This window comes from Vombatus ursinus, unplaced genomic scaffold (assembly GCF_900497805.2).
Source record: "Vombatus ursinus unplaced genomic scaffold, bare-nosed wombat genome assembly UNPS02009824.1, whole genome shotgun sequence".
Taxonomy (NCBI): Eukaryota; Metazoa; Chordata; class Mammalia; order Diprotodontia; family Vombatidae; genus Vombatus; species Vombatus ursinus.
The window spans coordinates 7,042,419-7,061,903 of NW_020949602.1; the positions used below are offsets into that span (position 1 = coordinate 7,042,419).

The 19,485-nt window shown below is 38.1% G+C and overlaps 1 protein-coding gene across 1 annotated transcript in view; it reads right to left on the reverse strand.

Annotated features, from left to right (window-relative positions):
- Positions 1–19,485, reverse strand: part of LOC114036288 (cytochrome P450 2J2-like) — a 48,702-nt gene that overhangs the window by 12,674 nt on the left and 16,543 nt on the right. Inside the window, exons 3-7 of the mRNA XM_027852729.1 lie at positions 17,601–17,750; positions 15,244–15,404; positions 12,298–12,474; positions 6,795–6,930; positions 2,105–2,292 (exon numbers count right to left, since the gene is read on the reverse strand). Coding sequence (XP_027708530.1) covers positions 2,105–2,292; positions 6,795–6,930; positions 12,298–12,474; positions 15,244–15,404; positions 17,601–17,750 — 812 coding nt within the window. The remainder of the gene's footprint in view (positions 1–2,104; positions 2,293–6,794; positions 6,931–12,297; positions 12,475–15,243; positions 15,405–17,600; positions 17,751–19,485) is intronic.

The window sequence follows — 19,485 nt, forward strand, 5'->3', positions numbered from 1 at the left end:
TTGCCTGATGGTTTTACAGACCCTCTTCTAGGACCCCAGAATTCCCCCAGAAGTACCCACCACCCACAAACTCTGCCACACCCTCCCGGGTTTCCTTGGGAGACCTTACTTAAGCATCCTGGGCCTCAGTTTCCTCATCTATAAAATGAAGGGATTGGACTAGATGACCAATAAAGTTCCATTCAGTTCTAAAGCCATGACCCAAGAATCCCAGGAATTCAAAACCAGATGATCTGAGTTTTAATTATATCTCTTCTTAGTTGTGTGACTTGCAGTGACTCAAACCCTCTCAGGGCCCATTTTTTCATCTCTAATAAGTGAGAGGGATGAAATAGGTGGCCTGGAAAGTGCCCTCCACCCTCAAATCTGTGATATTCTGCTCCTAAGTAAATGCAAAGGAATTTCAGTAAGGATAAAATCCTTACAACTGGAGGCAGCCTCTGAGCTGAGCCTTGAATGAAGTTGGGGGTTCTAACAGGCAGGAGGGAGGAGAAGGTGCCAACTAATCTGAGGCATCAGCCTGTGCTGTGCAAAGGAATGGAGGTGGGAACAACAATGTCCTAATAAGCTATGTGGCCTCATTCCTCCTTCTTGGAGGCAGCTTGTTCATTACTGTGCTCTCTATTCCTCACAGGGTCTTACACACAGTTATCAACTCAGTAAATAAAAAAAATTAAACAGGCCAGAAAACCTAAGTTTAAATCTCAGCAGCACTTAACGCAGTGCCTGGCACATAGTAGGAGCTTTATAAATGTGTATTACCATGAAGGAAATTCTTTTGAAGTGATGTAGCTCTGTGAAAATAGGAATTGTTAAAATGATTTCTTAATCATGATTTCCATTTAGGCTCCAGGGCCTAAAGTGACTTCTGTGAAAGGTGCAGTCTGGATTACAACCAGGGCCCCAGAAAAGGGTGTTGGTGGAGCTACCCTGGTCAGGCCCCAGGAGTGCAATGTGGGGGATGGGGGATGCAAATAACTCCTTTAGAATTCTATGCTCAGTGTCTGCCTGAGTCTCTTTAGCCACTGTGACTGAGAAACCATTGCCGTCTGGACAAATATGATTTGTTTTGACCAGAAGAAGTGGGGGAAGGTCCAGGTTAGACCCATCATGCTCATATGACTATAGAGTCCAGAACAGTTGGAAGAACATTTAATAATCATCTAGTCAAACCATCTCATTTTTCAAATGGGGAAACTGAGTCCCAGGGAGGTGTCACACATAGGGATGTCACACATAGGGAACCTAAGTGCACAAAAGTAATTTAAACACAGCATTAAAAGTAGGTTTTAAGCCCAGTCCCTCTGCCTCCAAATCCAGTGTTTCGGTTTTTTTTTTTCATCCAATTGTAGGAATCAATTATTTTAAGATTCTAGTCCAAAGTTCCATCACCTTTTTTATCATGGAGCTCTTTGGCAGTCAGTATGGTGAAACTTATGCTCCCTTTCTCAGAATAATGCTTTTTAAAGTATAAAAAAATACATAGACTTAACAAAAAAAAACCCTCAATTATATGGAAATAAATTACATATATATATATATATGTGTGTGTATGTGTATTTAAAGACCAAATTTATGCACCTTACATCAAGAACCTTTGTTCTATAATATATGCTTTTTTTGTTTCACCTTCTTTTTAAAAAAATCTATTTATTTATTTTTAGTTTTCAACATTCTATTTCATAAGATTTTCAGTTCTAAATTTTTCCTCTCCCTTTTCTCCCCCCTCCTCAACATGGCATGCAAGCTGATATAAGCTATACATGTACCATCACATTAAACATATTTACACATTAATAATTTTGTGAAAGAAGAATCAGAACAAAAGAGACAAACCACGGGAAAGAAAAAAAAAGAAAATAGTATGCTTCGATCTGTATTTAGACTCCATAGTTCTTTCTCTGCATGTGGGTAGCATTTTCCATCATGAGTTTTTGGAAGTGTCTTAGATCATTGCATTGCTGAGAAGAACTAAGTCTATCATTGATAATTTTACAACGTTACTATTACAGTGTACAATTGTTTCACTTTCTTCTACTCCACACCCCAGGGTATATGGAAGCCATGGAGCCCCTTCAGGTTCATGGGAGAAAAAGCCATTTACCTTTGGCACGTGGTATCCTGCCACTGTGGTATCAACTGTAGCCACCCGGGGCACATTGAAAGGAAGAATATCACCCATTCTCTGAACTTCATGAATGGCTGCATTAGTGTAGGGCATATTCTCCTTATCAGCCATGGTGGGCTGCCTCAACTGGCCAACCACCCGGTCAATCTCAGCTTGTATTTTGCCTGGAAAGAAAAGTTAGAGTTTTTTGAGACCCCAAATAAGAGCTCACATATAGAGAGTGTTTTAAAGTTTGTAAAACATTTTACAAATATTATCCCATTTGATCCTCACAATAATGCCAGGAGAACAGTGCTATTATTATCCCAATTTTATAGATTAAAATGAAGCAGACAGAATTTAAGTGACTTGCTCAGAGTCACAAATCTAGGTGGATTTGAACTCAGGGCTTCCCCCCCTTCAGTTTTCTCTGATCATGGAGGAGAATCTTAGCGACATGTATAGTTGGATTAAAGTTTGGCTTGACACTTCAACAAAAGTGCCAATCCCCACAGCCTAGAAATGTGGAGACTTAACTGATTAATTGTTAATAAGGATATTTGTATTGTTAGGAAGACATCCAGGAATTGGCACCATGGAAAGCATGCTGGAGCTAAAGACAGAAGACCTGGATTCAAATTTCAGCTTTGCCCCTCACTATTTGAGTGTCCATGGGCAAGTTACTGAACCCCTTGAGGCTTTCGTTTCCCTGTCTCTAAAATAATCAGGATTGACTACACTGTCTCTAAGGTCTTTAAATTTATTTATGTATATTATATTTATTCATGTAGCTTTATATTTAGTGTCCAATGATCCCTGATTCCAAGTCAACCAGATGTAGAATGCAGTTCTGAAGAACAAGATGGTAATTTTAGAAGAAAGATAATTTTGTTCCCTACGTGAGCTTATCCCTGACAAAGCATTTATGATGAACCATGTAGACAGAAACAAACTATTTCAAGTAAAGTCAACAAGCATTTGTTAAGTACCTACTAAATACTGAGAAGACAGAGAGATGCAAAAGACAGTCCCTGCCCTCCAGGAGCTTACAATCCAACAATGGAGACAACATGCAAACAAGATACATGCAGGATAAGTTGGAGACAATAACAGAGGGAAGGCACTAAGATTAATGGGGATTGGGAAAGTCTGTTCACCTAAGGTAGGTTTTCTTCTGGGAATTTAAGAATGCCAGGAAAACCAGGAAGCAAAGATAAGGAGGGAAAGCATTCCAGAAATAAGGGGACAGCTACAGAAAATGTCCAGAGCCAAGAGATGGAGGGTCTTCTTGGTGGGACAGCTAAGAGGCCAGTGGCACTGAATCAAAGGATAGGTTTCATGGATTAAGGTATAAAGAGACTGGGAAATTAGGAGGGGGCAGCCCATAAAGGACTTTGAATGCCTAACAGAGCATATTTTATTTGATCCTGGAGGTGACAGTGTGATATTGGAGTTTACTGAGTGGGAGAAATCACTCGATGATCATAAAATGGAGGTTGGATTGGAGTGAAGAAAGACTTGAGGCAGGCAGATCCTATCACAGGCTGTTGCAATAGTCCAGGTGTGGGGATATGGAGGTCTGGACCAAGGTGCAAATAGTGTCAGAGGAGAGGAGATATTCAAGGGATGTTTCAAAGGGGAAAGAAGTAGGCCTTTCCAAACAATTAAATGGGGGAATGTGAGAGATTATGAGGAGTTAAGGATGACTGCTAAGTTTTGAGACTGAGGGACTAGAGAATGGTGTTGCCCTCTATAGTAATAAGAAAGGTAGAAGGGGAGATGGGCTTAGGGGAAAGAGAATGAATCCTGCTTTGTACATATCAAATTTAAATTTGACATCTAGTTCATGCATTTTAGTGCAAGAGGTAGCTGGAGATGAGAGACTGGAAGTCAGCAGAGAGCTTCGGGCTGGATAAATAGACTTGATAATTATTAGCATAGAGATGATAATTGAATCCATAGGAGTAGATGAAATCACCAAGTGAAATGGTATAGAGGGAGAAGAGAAGGCCCAGGACACAGCCCTTTGGAACAACTATATGTGTGACCTGGATGCAGATGTGACCTGGGCTAAGGTCTAACAAAGGAGACTGAAGAGTGGTCAGATAGATAGAAGGAGGACTCAGAAAGAATGTCATGAAAATCTAGAGAGAAGAGAATATTAAGAGAAAAAAAATGATTGGCAATGTGAAAAGGAGGTCAAAGTGGATGAAAACTGAGAAAATATCATTCTATATAGGAATTAAGTTACTTTGAAAAGATTGGTTTCAGTTAAATGATAAAATTGGAAGACACACTAGAGAATTAAAAATGAGATGAAAGGAAGTCAATGCATCTCTTGCAGATAGCCTTCTCAAGGAGTTTAGTCACAAAAGAGAGAACCAATATAGGACAGTAGTTAGTGGGAATGGATCAAGTAAGTTGTTTTTTTTTTTTTATTTTTTTTGTTTTTGGTTTTTTAGAATAGGGGAGACATGAGTATGTTGTTAGGCAGTAAGGAAGCCACCCGTTCACAGGATATGGTTGGAAATAAAAGATGGAGTGGGAAAGATAGAGACAACAGCCTTCTAAAGAATATGGAATGGAATGGGATTATTTGTGTATCTAGCAGAGTTGACATTAGCAAGGGCATGAGTTACCTCTTCACGGGAGATAGGATTGAGGGAGACAGTAGTGGCAAAAGACATCTGGGTTATGTAAGAGGAGAAGGAGGGGAGTTGAAGGAGTTCGAGGTGAATGGCCCCAGATTTGCAGTAAAATCAATTGATGCAAAGTGAAGTCTGCAGAACCAGGAGAATCTTGTCCACGGTAGAAGCAATATGATATGCTGAAGAACTGTGAATGACTTAGCTATTGTCAGCACTACAATGATCCACATTATCCCAACTGGCTAATGATGAAGCATATTATCTGCTTCCAGAGAAAGAAATCATATTGTCTAAATGCAGAATGAAACATGCTATTTTTCACTTTCTTCATTTCTTTCATTTTTATGCAAGTCTTTTTGCACAAAATGACTAATAAGGAAATGTTTTACATGAGTGTACATGTCTAACCTGTGTCTGATTGCTTACCATCTCAGGAAGGAGGAAGGAGAGGGAGGGAAGGAATTTGAAACGCAAAACTTTAAAATATGTTAAAAATTGTTTTATATGTAATTTAAGGAAAAAATATCATAATCTGTATATATCAATTTACAATAAAATATGAGGCAAGTTTCACAGCTGAAATGGTTGGGGGAGAGGGAGTCATGCTCCCATGAGAAGGGATGAGAAGGTTTAGAAGAGCTGCTGCAGTAGATAGGAAAATTAATTAATTAGGGAAATGTAAAAAGATTACCTTGCAGCAATAATTATTAGACAATGTAAAATAGATTAGTAGTGGACACAGTCAATCTGGTTTTGTGGTTTTCCTTACATTCATTTAATGCATATGAATGAGACTGAAGTCCAATGATAGTTGAAGTGAACTAAGCCTGATGTTTGACAGGATGAGAGATGATACCATAGTGGGGGAAGTATAGATTGAATTGATTCGTGAAGGGGTCAAGATGGAAAAATGAGGAGTGTGAGGCTAGTACAAGGGTGATGGCCCGGGAGGGAACTGAGGAGTCAAGAAATTGGCAGTCAAGGAAGGAAAAAGAAGAGTTGGGATATCAATAGATTGAGATCAGATAAGTCAATTTCAGAATTCATGAATTCGGTAAGTTGTATATTTGTGGGCAATGGCCAGATCGCCCTTTTAGAGTTGCTTATAATTAAGCTTATAATTATAGTATGTTTATATATAATGTATGAACTATATAATATACTAAATATAATATGCAATATAAATATATATTAGAGTAGCTTATCATTAAGTTAATGCTTGTTGACACTGTGATTCTTAGCATGAATATGATTCTTAGCCCATATCCCATCATTCTGCTGTTGTCATTGTAGAAGCAGGAGATGACTGCAGAGGGCTGAGGGTCATTTTGTATCATTCTTTGTGTCAAGAGATGGGTTGGAATTTATGGTCTTTAAGATACCTTCTAACTCTAAATCTAAAGATGTTATGACCTTCTGTAGATTTTATTCATAATGCATCCTTCACTTAAATATTTTTATTTTGAAATCTATGGAGATTTGTCACATTTAATAGAATACAAATACATTTTAAAATGTTACTTTTTGTTATCACATACCTTTGCAATCGAAAAAGTTACAGTGCACTAAAATAATAATTAATAATAATAAAATAATATTTGCTATTTATATAAAACCTTAAGGCTTACAAAGCACTTTATGTTTGTCAACTTGTTTAATCCTCATTACAACCCTTTGAGGTAAGGGCTATTACTATCTCCATTTTATAGATGAGGACACAGAGGCTGAGAGAAGTTGTGATTTGCTCAGGGTTACATGGTTTGTGAATTCCTGAGGCAGGATTTGCATTTACATCTTCCTGACTCCAAATGCTACACTCTATTGCCCAAGTCGACAACTACCATCATATGGGGAGCTAAAAGAAATTTTGATATTAAAAAAGGGTCTGCATGACTGTGAAAAATGGTAATCACTGCTCTATTCCAATGAGAATTGAAAGATTATGTATGTAAAGTGATTGGCAACTTTCAAGTTCTCTAAATGGGACCTCTTCTGGGCAGAATTCTACAAGGGCACATAGCCTGGGGCAATCACTGTACCTTGGATCTCTGGATAAAAGGCCATATACAGCAGTGCCCACCTCAGAGTGGTCGAAGTTGTCTCTGTTCCAGCAAAGAAAAGGTCCAGGGTGCAGAAGACTAAATTTTTTTCATCAAAACTAGAATGGATATTATCCTTAAATTAAAAGGACAGGCATCAGTTGGTGAATAATAATAATAATTATAATTATAATAGTAATCATAATTATAATGACTGGCTCCAAGTATGAGGAGTTCCACCCTCAGTGGGGCCTTGGAAGAGTCCAGGTGGCAGATCCTGGGCTTCCCACTAACACCCAAGAATACAGTAACCATTTCTAAGAATGAGAGTTCCTATTTCTTTTTTGGTTCCAACTACATGTAAAGGCAATTTTAACATATTTTTTGTATAAAATATTGAGTTACCAATTTCTTCCCTCCTTCTCACCCACCTCTAAAAAGATGGTAAGCAATTTGATATAAGTTATATAAGTTCCTATGTCCCAAGTTTATCTTATTTTCTGAAGTGTACATATTTGCCTTTTCTTTCATATTAGCCAATCTGTAGGTGTGATGTGGTACCTTAGAGTTGTTTTAATTTAATCCATTTGTTTCTCTAATCATTAGTGATTTAGAGCATTTTTTCATATGACTATAGATAGTTTTGGTTTCTTCATCTGAAAACTGATTGTTCATATCCTTTGACCATTCATCAATTGGAAAATAATGTGTATTCTTATCAATTTTTCAATAATGATTTAGATAATTTTTTATATCACTATAAGTTGTTTTGATTTATTCATTGGAAAACTGCTTGTTCAAGTCCTTTGATCATTTATTAGTTGGGTAATGGATCATTATTTTAGTTTTGACAAAGTTCTTTACATATTTTTGAGATGAGACTTTTGTCTGATAAACCATGTATATAATTCCCCGCCCCCAATTTTCTCCTTTACTTCTGATCTTGGTTGCATTTGTTTTATTTGAACAAACCCTTTTTAAATGAATGTAATTGAAATTGTCCATTTTATACCTAACTTTGCTCTTTAATTCTTGTTTATTCATAAATTGTTCTTATATCTATAAGACTGATAAGTTATATATTCAGTGTCTTAATTTTCTTGTAAAATGTCTCTCGATATGTAGGTCATGAATCCATTTTGACCTTAAACAATGTAAGCTATTGGTCTGTGCCCAGTTTCTGCCATACTGCTTCCAGTTTCCCCAACAACTTTTTATCAGATAATGAAGTCTTATCCCAAAATCTTAACTCTTTACACTAATCAAGTACAAGATTTTTATGTTTATTTGCTGCTGTAAATCATATTTCTACTCTATTCCATTTATCTACCTTTCTATTGCCCAGCTAGTATCAGATAGTTTTGCTAATTACTCCCTTATAATATAATTTAGGATCTGGTACTGCTAAACTTCTTTTCTCTATACTTTTTTTTTAAATGTTTCCTTCGATATTCTTGATATTTTGTTTTCTCCAAATGAATTTTGTTACTATTTTTGCTAATTCACATTTTAATTTATAATTACTATTTGTGAATTTCCTCCACCTTATTTTTACTTACTAGTTTCCTTCTCAGCCTCTCTTTTCATCCTATCCCTGTTACTTTATCTTCTCTTACCCTCTTATTCCTTATTTTAGCCACCCCTCTAAAAATCCCTTCTTTATCTATTCACCTGACTCTCTTAATCTTAATTTAAATACCTTTCTAATAACCTCTCCCTCACCCTATTCCCCAGTTTATTCACCTCTCTAAAAGTTTGTAAGACTTCTAAACCTCTCCAGATGAATATGGTGTTTCCTCTTCAACCCAGATGAGAGTAAGGATCCAATATTACCAACGCTCTATCCCCAACTGCTTGCTCTGAATGAATTCTTGCCTTCATTTTTATGAAATGCTTTCTCTGTTTATTCTTTTCCTACCCAATTTTGTTTTTAGAATTGCCTCATCATACACAATTCAGCCCCAACCTTTCTTTGACACTATCTCAGTAATGAAAATAGGTTTAAAAATACTATTACTACTACTAATAACTAACAATTACTAATATTAATAGCATTTTCAAGTGTCATAAGTCAACAGTTTGACCTTAATCAGAGCCTGGTAATTAGTCTTTAATGATTTCCTTTTATTTCTTCTGGATCTTTTATATTGAATTTTCCATTTACTTCTGGTCTTTTGGTTACAAATACCTGCAAGTCTTTCAGTTCATCAAATGTCTTTTTTTTTTCATTCAGAGTTATACTCAACTTTGCTGGATAAGTTATTCTTGGATGCAAACCCAGCTCCTTTGCTCTTTGAAATATAATTTTCGAAGACCTAAAGTCTTTTAGTTTAAAAACAACTAGATCTCATGAAATACTTATTGTTTTTCTGCAGTATTTAAATTGTTTTTTTTTCTTATTGTTTGCATTATTTCCTTTTTAACCTGTGAATTATGAAACTGGGCTATGACATTCCTGTAAGTTTTCTTCTTGGGATCTCTTTCAAGTGGTGATCAGTGGATTCTTTTTTTATTTCTACTTCACCTTCTTGTTCTAGGACTTCAGGGCAATTTTCTTCAATAGTTTCTTATAATATTGTATCCAGATATTTTTCCAATCATAATGTTTGGGTAGACTGACAATTCTTATACTCCATCTCCTCAATCTATTCTCTAGATCATTTGTTTTTCTAATGAGATGTTTCAGATTCTCTACTATTTTATCTACTGCTGGTATGTCTTGGTGTCTTATAATGTAATTTGATTCCACCTGCCCATTTCTAGTTTAAAAGGAGTTATTTTCTTCCTTAAGTTTTATACCTCCTTTTCTATTTCATTAACTTTTTTTCATAATTTTCTTAGATTGTTTTTATTTTTTCTAATTTTTCCTCAGTCCCTCTTATATGATTTTAAAATTCCTTTTTATTTTCTTTTAAATTATCTTTTTGGACTTGTGATCATTTGACATTACTCTTTAGAATAAGAGTGTTTTTTTTTTAACCTCACTATCTTCCTCTGAATATGAATCCAGGTCTTCTTTTGAAACAATGTAGCTATCAATGGCTGGATTCTTTTTCCTTTGCATGCTCATTTTTATTTTTATTATTTTTAATTTGATGTACATTATCTTACACAGCTAAATATTATTGTGATGAAGTTTTAATCCTTAGTTGTGGATAATGGCACCATAGGCCTCAGGTCCTTCTTTGCGTTGTTTTCTGACTTCTGTCTGGGGCTCAACTTTAGGACTCCTCCCTTCCTTCCTTAAGTCCCAGCCGTGCTGTCTGGGTTACCTCTCTCACCTGTCATGTCCTCCCTCCTCCTTGCCCACAGCCACGGCCAGGGATCAATCATGTCTGGTCATCATGGCTGGACCTGACCAATCTACCGCTCTTTGCTACATCATGCCACTGCTTGGCTCTGTGTGCATGATCACCTTCCAACCACCCCCTCCAGTGCCACACACAAAAAAGAATGGGCATTAGAAGGAGATTATGAGGCCGAGCAATTGTTCTATCATCTCACCAAGATAAGTGCTGGGCACAGGTGCCTAGTGTGCCAGATACAGAGAAACTTCTATTGAATTTGCATCTTTATTTGTTTGTATTGAATTCATTCTCCTCCTCCTTCTCCTCTTTTATTTCTTCTCCTTTTCTCTCTCCTCCTCCTTCACATTGTTTCTTTCATTCTCTTTCTCATCTGTCTCATTCACCCCCTCCTCCTCCATCTCCTTTCCCTTCTCATTTTCTTCATTGTCCTTATTATCATTCTCATTATTTTTTTTATTTTCTCTCTACTAAAAACCTCTCCACTTACCTGTTAGTGGCTGCTGATATTTCTTCATCTAGCAGGGATAAAGCTGGTTGTGAAATAGAGAATAATAATAGCTAGCATTTCTCTATAGCGCCTACCATGTGTCAAACACTGTGATAAGGGTTTCACAAATATATTTTCATTTGATCCTCACAACAGCCCTGTGAAATAGGAGGTGTTATTGTCTCCATTTCACAATTGAGGATACTGAGGCAAACAGAGATTTTCCTGGATCACATGGCTAGTGTCTGAGATTGTATTTGAACTCAGGTCTTCCTGACTCCAAATCCAGTGCTCTATTCATGTGCAATGTAGTTGCCTGGATGGCCTTCCTTTAGTTCTAGGTGCAACCCTCACCTGTTTCATGCTCTTAAAATAGAGCACTAAGTCAAAAGAGCAGGGTTCATATGCCCATGCTCCATGATTTTTGGATGAATCCTTTAATCTCTTTTAGTTTCAGTTTCTTCATCCAAAAAATGGATATAATACCTATGCTGGCTATCTCATGGCATTGTTTGAAAGGGAAAATGAAAACCAAAACACTTTGGACACCTTGAAGTGACATATGCATCTAAGTAGCATGTATTTTTCATTTCTTAGCATTAATATTCTTCTAAGTAAGAATAGATATTTTACCCCATTGATTCAGTCTTTTAATCATGAGAAAACTAATAGTATTGAAATACTTTCCAATTTGCCAACTACTTTCCCCATAATCCTGTGAAGTAAGTAGTACTAATAATATTGTACCCATTTTTTCAAATGAAGATACTGAGACTTAGATAAATAGCTTGTTCTCAGGTAAACTTGACTGGTGAATTCAGGATCTGGAATTCAAATACAGATCCAACATTATTGAACTATATAGGACATAATCACAAAATCTTGAAGTTGGAAAGGAACTCCAATCATGTCAAAAGCAAAAGAAATGGGGCCACTAAACCATATGTAAGGATCCCCGGGGACTATATATTGACTTACATGATGTATGTTCTAATGCATTTTTATTTATTATGTTAAATATTTCTAAATTATATTTTTAATCTGAATCTACAGTACTCATGAGCGATATGGGCTACAGTACTACCCACATGTTTGACTGATGCACAAATTTTCAAAGGTGGTTATATTTTGATTGTGCATATAAGATTGATAATTTAACTTATTTTTATAGTATTGTGAGGTTTACAAAGAACATACACATAACAATTCTGGATGGTATAGGGAGTAGATAAAATATCTTAATGTAATAATGGATGAGAAAAGTGAGGTGCAAAGAGATTAATTCAAAGGGATGAAATATCAGGGCCAAGACTTAACCTCAATCAGAGTAGGTTCAAATGAAAAGGACACCAGACTTGGAGACAGAAAGAGCTAGGTTTAATTCTAGCCTCAGATCCCTAACATCCTGGAGCTAGTCAATTAACCTCTCTATGCCTCAGTTTCACACCCCTTTCATATAAAATCAGGAGGTTGAACTCAATGAGCCCTATGGTCTCTTCCAGGTCTAAGTAAAAATTGTTAGCTCTTCACTAGAAAGTTCCATTACTTACACTTTACCTTCCAGGGTTGTCATTGAGGAAAAGTATTTACATTATGAGGCAGATGTAAAGTTTGGAACATTTTAACACACTTACACCCACATCTCTGCGTTTCTTTTTTTGGGGGGGGTTCTAAACACACACTGCTCACTTTCTGTTATCTTCATTACCTTGGACAGCTCCTTCAAGTAAGCATCAATGAAGTCCAGCGACTCTTCTGGGTTTAGATCTTCCTTATGTTGTTTGATGACACTTTCTATAAAGGACTCGAGCTTCTTCCATTCTTGAAAGAGTTTCTGGTGAGATCCTGGCAGGTATTTCATTGCCCAAGGAAAGATATTGAAGACCTAAATAATGTAAAAAGAGTAAGGGGAGGAGGGATCAGTGTCAGTTCCTGTTAGGTTGCCCTATCTCTTCATCTTCCTCATCCTAATTCAGGCCAGGGTACTTGACCACTTTTGTCATGGAATTTACCATAATTCCATGTCTAACCACTCCTGAAATACACTCTCCCTGTAACTACTGTCTATCCTTCCATACTGTTGCTTTCTTGACACCCAGGCTAGCATCTAACCATCTCTTGTCTCAAACACCAGCCCCTTGGGTATCCTCATTCACCTAAATAACTCTTTCAAGATGTCACCAATCTAGGAAGCCTCACAACCTGCAGAGAAGAAGAAGAGAGATTATTTCTAGAGTATTTGCTAGCATTTGGCCTGTATTTCCCTGTTAGCCCCACAGAGTTCCCTTCTTTTAAGTTTCCATTTTGCTCCTCTTAGGGAAATGAGAACTAATGTTATTCACCCTTTTCCCTCAATTTCTTCCATAGATAGACTCCTGAAGAGTTAAATGAAGTCGTGAGCCAATGACTCCTTTGGTGAACCTCACTCACTGACCAACCAGGAGGCATAGTCAATGGTGTGATGGAGTAAGACTCAGGAAGACCTGAGTTAGAATTCTGCCTCAGACACTTGTTAGCTGTGTGGCAAGTCATTAACTTCTCTCAGCTCCAGTTTCCTTAACTGTAAAATCAGGATAATAGTAGCAATTATCTCAAGGGGGTAGTTGTGAGGATCTAAAAAAAATCAGTCAATCAACAAGCATTTAATAAGTATTTACTATGTGCTAGGTACTGTGCTATGTGTTGGGCATGCAAAGGGAGGGGAAAAAATGACAGTCCCTGTCCTCAAGTAGTTAAAATTATAATGGGAGAGACTACATGGAAATAATTAGGTACCCGCAACATATATGCAGAGTGGTTGAAAGTTAATCTCAGAGGAAGGCACTAGCAGCTATAGGGACTGGGAAAGATATCCTTCAGTAGAAGGTGAAATTTTAGCCGATTCTTGAAAAAAGCCAAGAAGGGAAGGTGAGGAGAGAGAACATTCCAAGCATGAGAGAGAGTCAGTGCAAAGGCACTTGAGGTGGGAGCTAATATATGTAAAGTTATTTACAAACCATAAATGTAAGCCCTTAAATTATTCATGTCTCTCAGATTGTGTCTATTCTCTCTCTACATCTCCCTCATTATATTTCTCTAGCTGTCTATATCTTTTTTCTCTATCTCTGAACCTCCCTTCCTTCCTCCCTCTCTCCCTCCCTTCTGCCTTCACTCCTTCTTTCCCATCTGTCTCTCTCTGTCTCTCTCTGTCTCTGTCTCTCTCTCTGTCTCTGTCTCTCTCTTTCTCTCTCTCTCTCTCTGTCTCTCTCTGTCTCTCTCTCCCATGCAGAGGTGATGATAAAATTTCTTGTTTCCCTCAAACTCTACTCAAGAGACAGCTTCTCCATAAAGTCTTTCCTAGTCCTCCTGGCTTCTAATACTGCTCCTACCAAAACTTTTCCCATTGTATTTGTTCATTTGCATATACACACATTTGAGGGCATGTTGTCCCCTCCGACAGAATGTAAACCATTCAAGGTGAGGAGCTGTTTCATTTTTGTCATCGTATCCTCATCTCCTAGCACAGGGCTTCTTAAATTTTTTTCCACTTGCGACACCTTTTCGCCTAAGAAATTTTTACACAATCCAGGGTATATAGGTATAAAAATAGGTTTACAAATTAAACATTTACTAATAATAAATCATGAAGAAATGTATTTTAAAGCAATTCTTTGTTATACATATAATTTTATCATTTATTAAAGTTAAAAGTAAATTTGCATACTAATAAGATGGATGTACTCATTTATTTTTGCATAAAGAATTAAATCTTGGCAGAATATTTGATCCTGCAAGCCTTAGAGTATATTCAACATTTTTCAGAATTGATTGGTATTTTGATTTAATAATTGTCAATGCTGAGAATGCTGCTTCACATAAATACATAGTACAAAATGGCAGAAGTATGTTTAGGACCATTTCAGAAATTGTTGGAAATTCTGTCCTAATCCCAAGCCAAAATTCATTTAATGATTTTGTATGTACAGTAAAAACACTGCAATTCATAACACACAATAATCTTGAATCTGAGCTGAGATGTTTCTGGCAGTATTTGCTGATGTTGCCTGGCATAATGGCAGGTGCAGTGCAAAGTGCACATTTTGGGTGTTCAGAACCCAGGCTGCAGTGAAGTTGCATGATTCAAAATGTGCAAGCACTGAAAGAAACACCTCGGATTCATCATGCATTTGATTTTGAACTAATTTATGGTCACTGCATGTTCAGAATCTTCTACTGTTGACAATTTTTAGCAACTCCCATATTCAATTACAAAACCCCATATGGGGGATGACCCATAGTTTAAGAAGCACTGTACCTAACACTGTACTTGGCACACAGTTGGTGCTTAATAATTTTTTTGTAAATTGATAATCTTGGTAAAAATCTTATAAAAACTTAAAACCGTATAGAAATTTGTTTCCCATTATTTGGATATCACAGTGTTCTCTCAAAGCATTGGGTCCCCCAGGCACGTTCTTTAATGTCACTGTTTACAAACTCTTCTTTCTTTCCTCTCCCCTTTTGAGTCACCTTTACTACTTAGAGGAACTCATGCAAAAGCTGACTCAACTCCTGCCAACTTCTCACAGCCATGCTAGTTTCTTTTTCCTGTGGAGGAAATATGAGGCCCAATTGAGGCTGAGCCTGCTCTGCTGAGGAAGGAATGGCCTCTTACCTGGCATTCCCACCTGGTTTCAAGCTTCAAAATATCGTCCAAACTTTTCAGTAGCTCCCGAAAATGAGAATCATGGTACTCAAAGCGATGCCCGAAAGTTATAGAGCAGATGATGTTAGAAACAGCATTGTTGATCTGGAAGTGGGGGTCAAAGGGCTGTCCTGTTGACCAGAAGAGAAAAGGGACAGATCACTCTTCATTTCACTCATGCTCTTTAAAGGAACCCAGCAGAGCTCTCTATCTTTTTCTACTAAAGAATTTTTTCCTCACCTTTCCCTTCCCTCCCCTCTGCCATCACACATCTGCTTTATTATCATTTTACTTTACCAGTTACTGCTTAAATAGATGTGAGACAAAGAAAAGAACATGCCTATTTTCTAATGTTTCAGTCAAAAATTATGATTTAATTGGCATATTTTGTTTCCACATAGCCTACTTATGTGGCTTTGGGCAAGTTATTTTATCTGTCTTTGACTCCATTTATTCATCAGTAAAATGAAAGGGTAGGACTAGATGACCTCTGAGGGCCCTTCTAGCCTTTATCTATGATTCTATATCTGATATACCATGTGTATAGGTACACAAAGGTGTGCCCATCTGTGTAATGGGCATGCAGACACATGTGCACAGAGATGTATGTGTGCATATACCAATACCCATGACACCTGTGGGCTACTTGCATGCATGTGAGTAGCAGAGCTGAAAGGATGACTGGGGATACTAGAATGAAAAGAAAAGATATGAGAAGGTGAATAAAGGAGGGAGCCAGTATAAGGCAGTGCATGAGGTACTGGACCTGAATCCAGGAAGACCTGGTTTACCTCAGACGTTTACTCAAATCCTCTCTCAGACTAGCTTTATGACCTTAGCTCAAGAGTCTTCCCACTGTTGATTATTTCCAGTTTCTCCTGTTCTTAGAGTGTTTGTACATAGTTGTTTGCATGTTGTCTCCACCCTTAGATTAGGAGCTCCTTGAGGACAGGATCTCTTGTTTTTTCTTCCTTTCTTTATATCCCCAGGATTTAGCACAGTGCCCGGAATATAATTTGGCATAGGTCCTTGATAAATTATTGTTGACCGAATGGCTGACCTTAGACAAGCTTCTTAACTGTTCCACTCCTCAGTTAGCTCATCTACAAAATGGGTGGGAGGATTGGATTTATGGGTTCCAAGTTTCATTCTTACCCTAAAACTATAATAATAAGAGAAAGCAGCAGGAAAAGAGTAGAAAGGGACAGTGGATGAGGATGGGAGGATTGGAGAAGGAAAAAGAGGCATAAAAAGAGGAGGAAGTGTGGAAGAATGGATGTCAACAATACTGACATTGTGAAAATAAAAGTAACTTGGAAAGACTTAAGAAGGTTGATCAATGCAATACCAACCAAATTCCAGAGGAATGATTATGACACCTGCTACCCAGATCCTGACAGATGGTGATGGACTTAGGTTACACAACGAGATATATGTTTTTGGGTATGGCCAATGTAAGAATTTATTTTGCTTGACTGTATATTTGTTATTAAGGTTTTGTTTTTTTCAGTGAGTGGAGGAAGAAGGAAAGAAAAGAAATGATTAATTGAAAAAGTAATAGGGGCAGCTAGGTGGCACAGTGGATAGAGCATTGGACCTAAAATCAGGAGGACCTGAGTTCAAATCCAGCCTCAGACCAAACACTTGACACTTCCTAGCTGTGTGACCTTGGGCAAGTCACTTAATTCCAATTGCCAAAAAAAAAGAAAAAGTAATATTTTTTTTAAAATGAAGACAACAATATATATATATGTACATGTGTAAATATATATGTATACACACACACACACACACACACATATATATGCCCTAAGGAGTAGAAATAGGAGAACAAAGAAAAAGAGAAAAGAAGAAAGAGAAGAAAGAGGTAAGACACTGAGAAAAGGAAATAAATGATTCAATAAGTAGAAAGGAAGAAGGATGACTAGGAAGAAAAAGGAATTATAGAAGGGCAGATGGGGAGAATAGAGGCAGGGGTATGTGTACATGCATGTGTGTGTGTAGGGGGTTCCTGGAGTGGCCAGCTAAGGCAATGCCCCAAGTGACATTTTAGGGAGGGAGGCATGAAGGGTCTATCTTTTGATAGCATAACACAATTATAACAGCATTCAAGAGAATGGACCAACCAGAGTTCCTGTCTTTGCTTATTGCCTCATTTCTTCCCTGAGAACAATGTTGAGATGCTGTGACATTTTGCCTCTCCCCAGTCTAGGGATGACCTCTTCCTTTGCTCCTCCCACCCATAGTTACAGATTCTCTTTAATGATCATTTGGCCAAAAGTACAAGCAGAAGTAATTGCAAATCCCTCTGCCTGACCAGTGCTCACCTTCTTCTTCCTTGATAGCCTCAGTGAGATACCTGGCCTCCTCCCGGATGCGATCTTCCAGGGTCTTCTTTCCCAAACCAAAGTTCCTTAGGGTCATCAAGGCAAATCTTCTTTGCTGTTTCCATGTTTGGCCATTAGACATTACTATGCCTAAACAACAACAACAATTAGTATATATAAATATTTTAAAAGACCTGTAATTTTACTAGGATTATTCCCTTTATGAGCAATGGAATTCATTTGAACATGCACTTTAAAATACCTACTATATACCAAACACTGTGCTGGGCATACAAATAGTAAGGGTTAGACAGTTCTGGGTCCCAAGGAACTTACACACTGAGAGGGGAAATAACATTTAAAGTTCAACTATAGGGAACACGGAAAGACCTGGAAGTTCTCAAGACAAAGCAGAGGGAGATATCAAGTCCCAGAGGTCTGCAGGGTCTGTAAGTTGGCCATGTACCTTGGGGTATGTAACTATGAGATTCTGATTTCCTCAGTCAGAGAACTTGTTGCTTGATGAGTTTCTGTTTTGGAGAAGCCAGCTATGGATAGGAGACGGAGCTTAAGTCCTGGTCTGGATGGCCAGATCCACTTTGAGCAGCCTACGCCATCTCATGTGTTCCTTGATCACTTCATCAGTGTCATGGCCCAGGTAAGGCAGTGATGCCTTGGCCTATGGATGCTGCATGTGCCACAAGCAGGCTCATTGTCCCCCCTTTGCTCAATGTCATATAGAACTGATAAGGCCACTTGACCTTGCTGACCAGTAATGAATAGTCAACCTTGTTTCTTGCTGTCCAAGAGGGGGGGGGGGGATGGATGGAAGAAGGGCCCTGGGTTGCTCTTCTCCCTGGAAGTATCTTTGCTATGAGGAACTTGGGAACCGAGGCATAGAGTTTTTGGAAGGCACCATAGGATAGGATTGTTTAGAAATATGTCGATACGTTGCTTTTTAATGGCAGAGGAGAGGTCACACTGTTTCTGTATAACTACCTAGACTCAGGGACAGCTAGGTGGCACAGTGGATAGAGCACCGGCACTGAAGTCAGGAGGACCTGAGTTCAAATCCAGCCTCAGACCAAACACTTGACACTTACTAGCTGTGTGACCCTGGGTAAGTCACTTAACCCCAACTGCCTAAAAAAAAATATGAATAACTACCTAGACCCCACAGAAAAAAAGTTTCACAGAGGCCTCTAATTGGGTAAAGAAAAGGGGAGGGAATGGAATGGAATAAGCTTTATTAACCGCCAACTGTGTGCTAGGCACTATGCTAAGCATTTTACAAATATTATCTCATCTGATACTCGCAACAATCCTGTGAAGTAGGTACTGCTATTATTTCCATTTTACTGTTGAGGAAACAGATTTAGTGACTTGCCCAGGATCACACAGCTAGTAAGTGTCTGAGGCTAGATTTGAGCTTAGTTCTTCTTGACCCAGCTCTCTATCTACTGTATCACCTAACCACCTCCTTCTACCTATGGGGGCTCCTAGGGGGGGGGGGGGTGGGGGAGTGGGGTGATCTCAACTGGTGGGCCAGTTAACACTGAATGGATAGTGCCTTGGGGAAACTGCCAACATAAATGCAGGCCCTGGGACAGATTGCATGCAAGAGGGCAATAACATCTTAGCTGCCTCACTGAAGATAGCCATGACCCACAATTCAGTTTCAGTACTGGGCTGCAAGTGGTCAATTTACACCATATTCTTCAGGTTTCTTGTGCCACTCCTCCTTTCATCAGAAGTTTCACTGTGGACTGTTTCTGACATTACCACTGCCCATGAACTGCACATGCTCAGGGGACTGTTACATTGCATGCTATCTCTAAGTGTGTGTGTGTGTGTGTGTGTGTGTGTGTGTGTGTGTGTGTGTGTG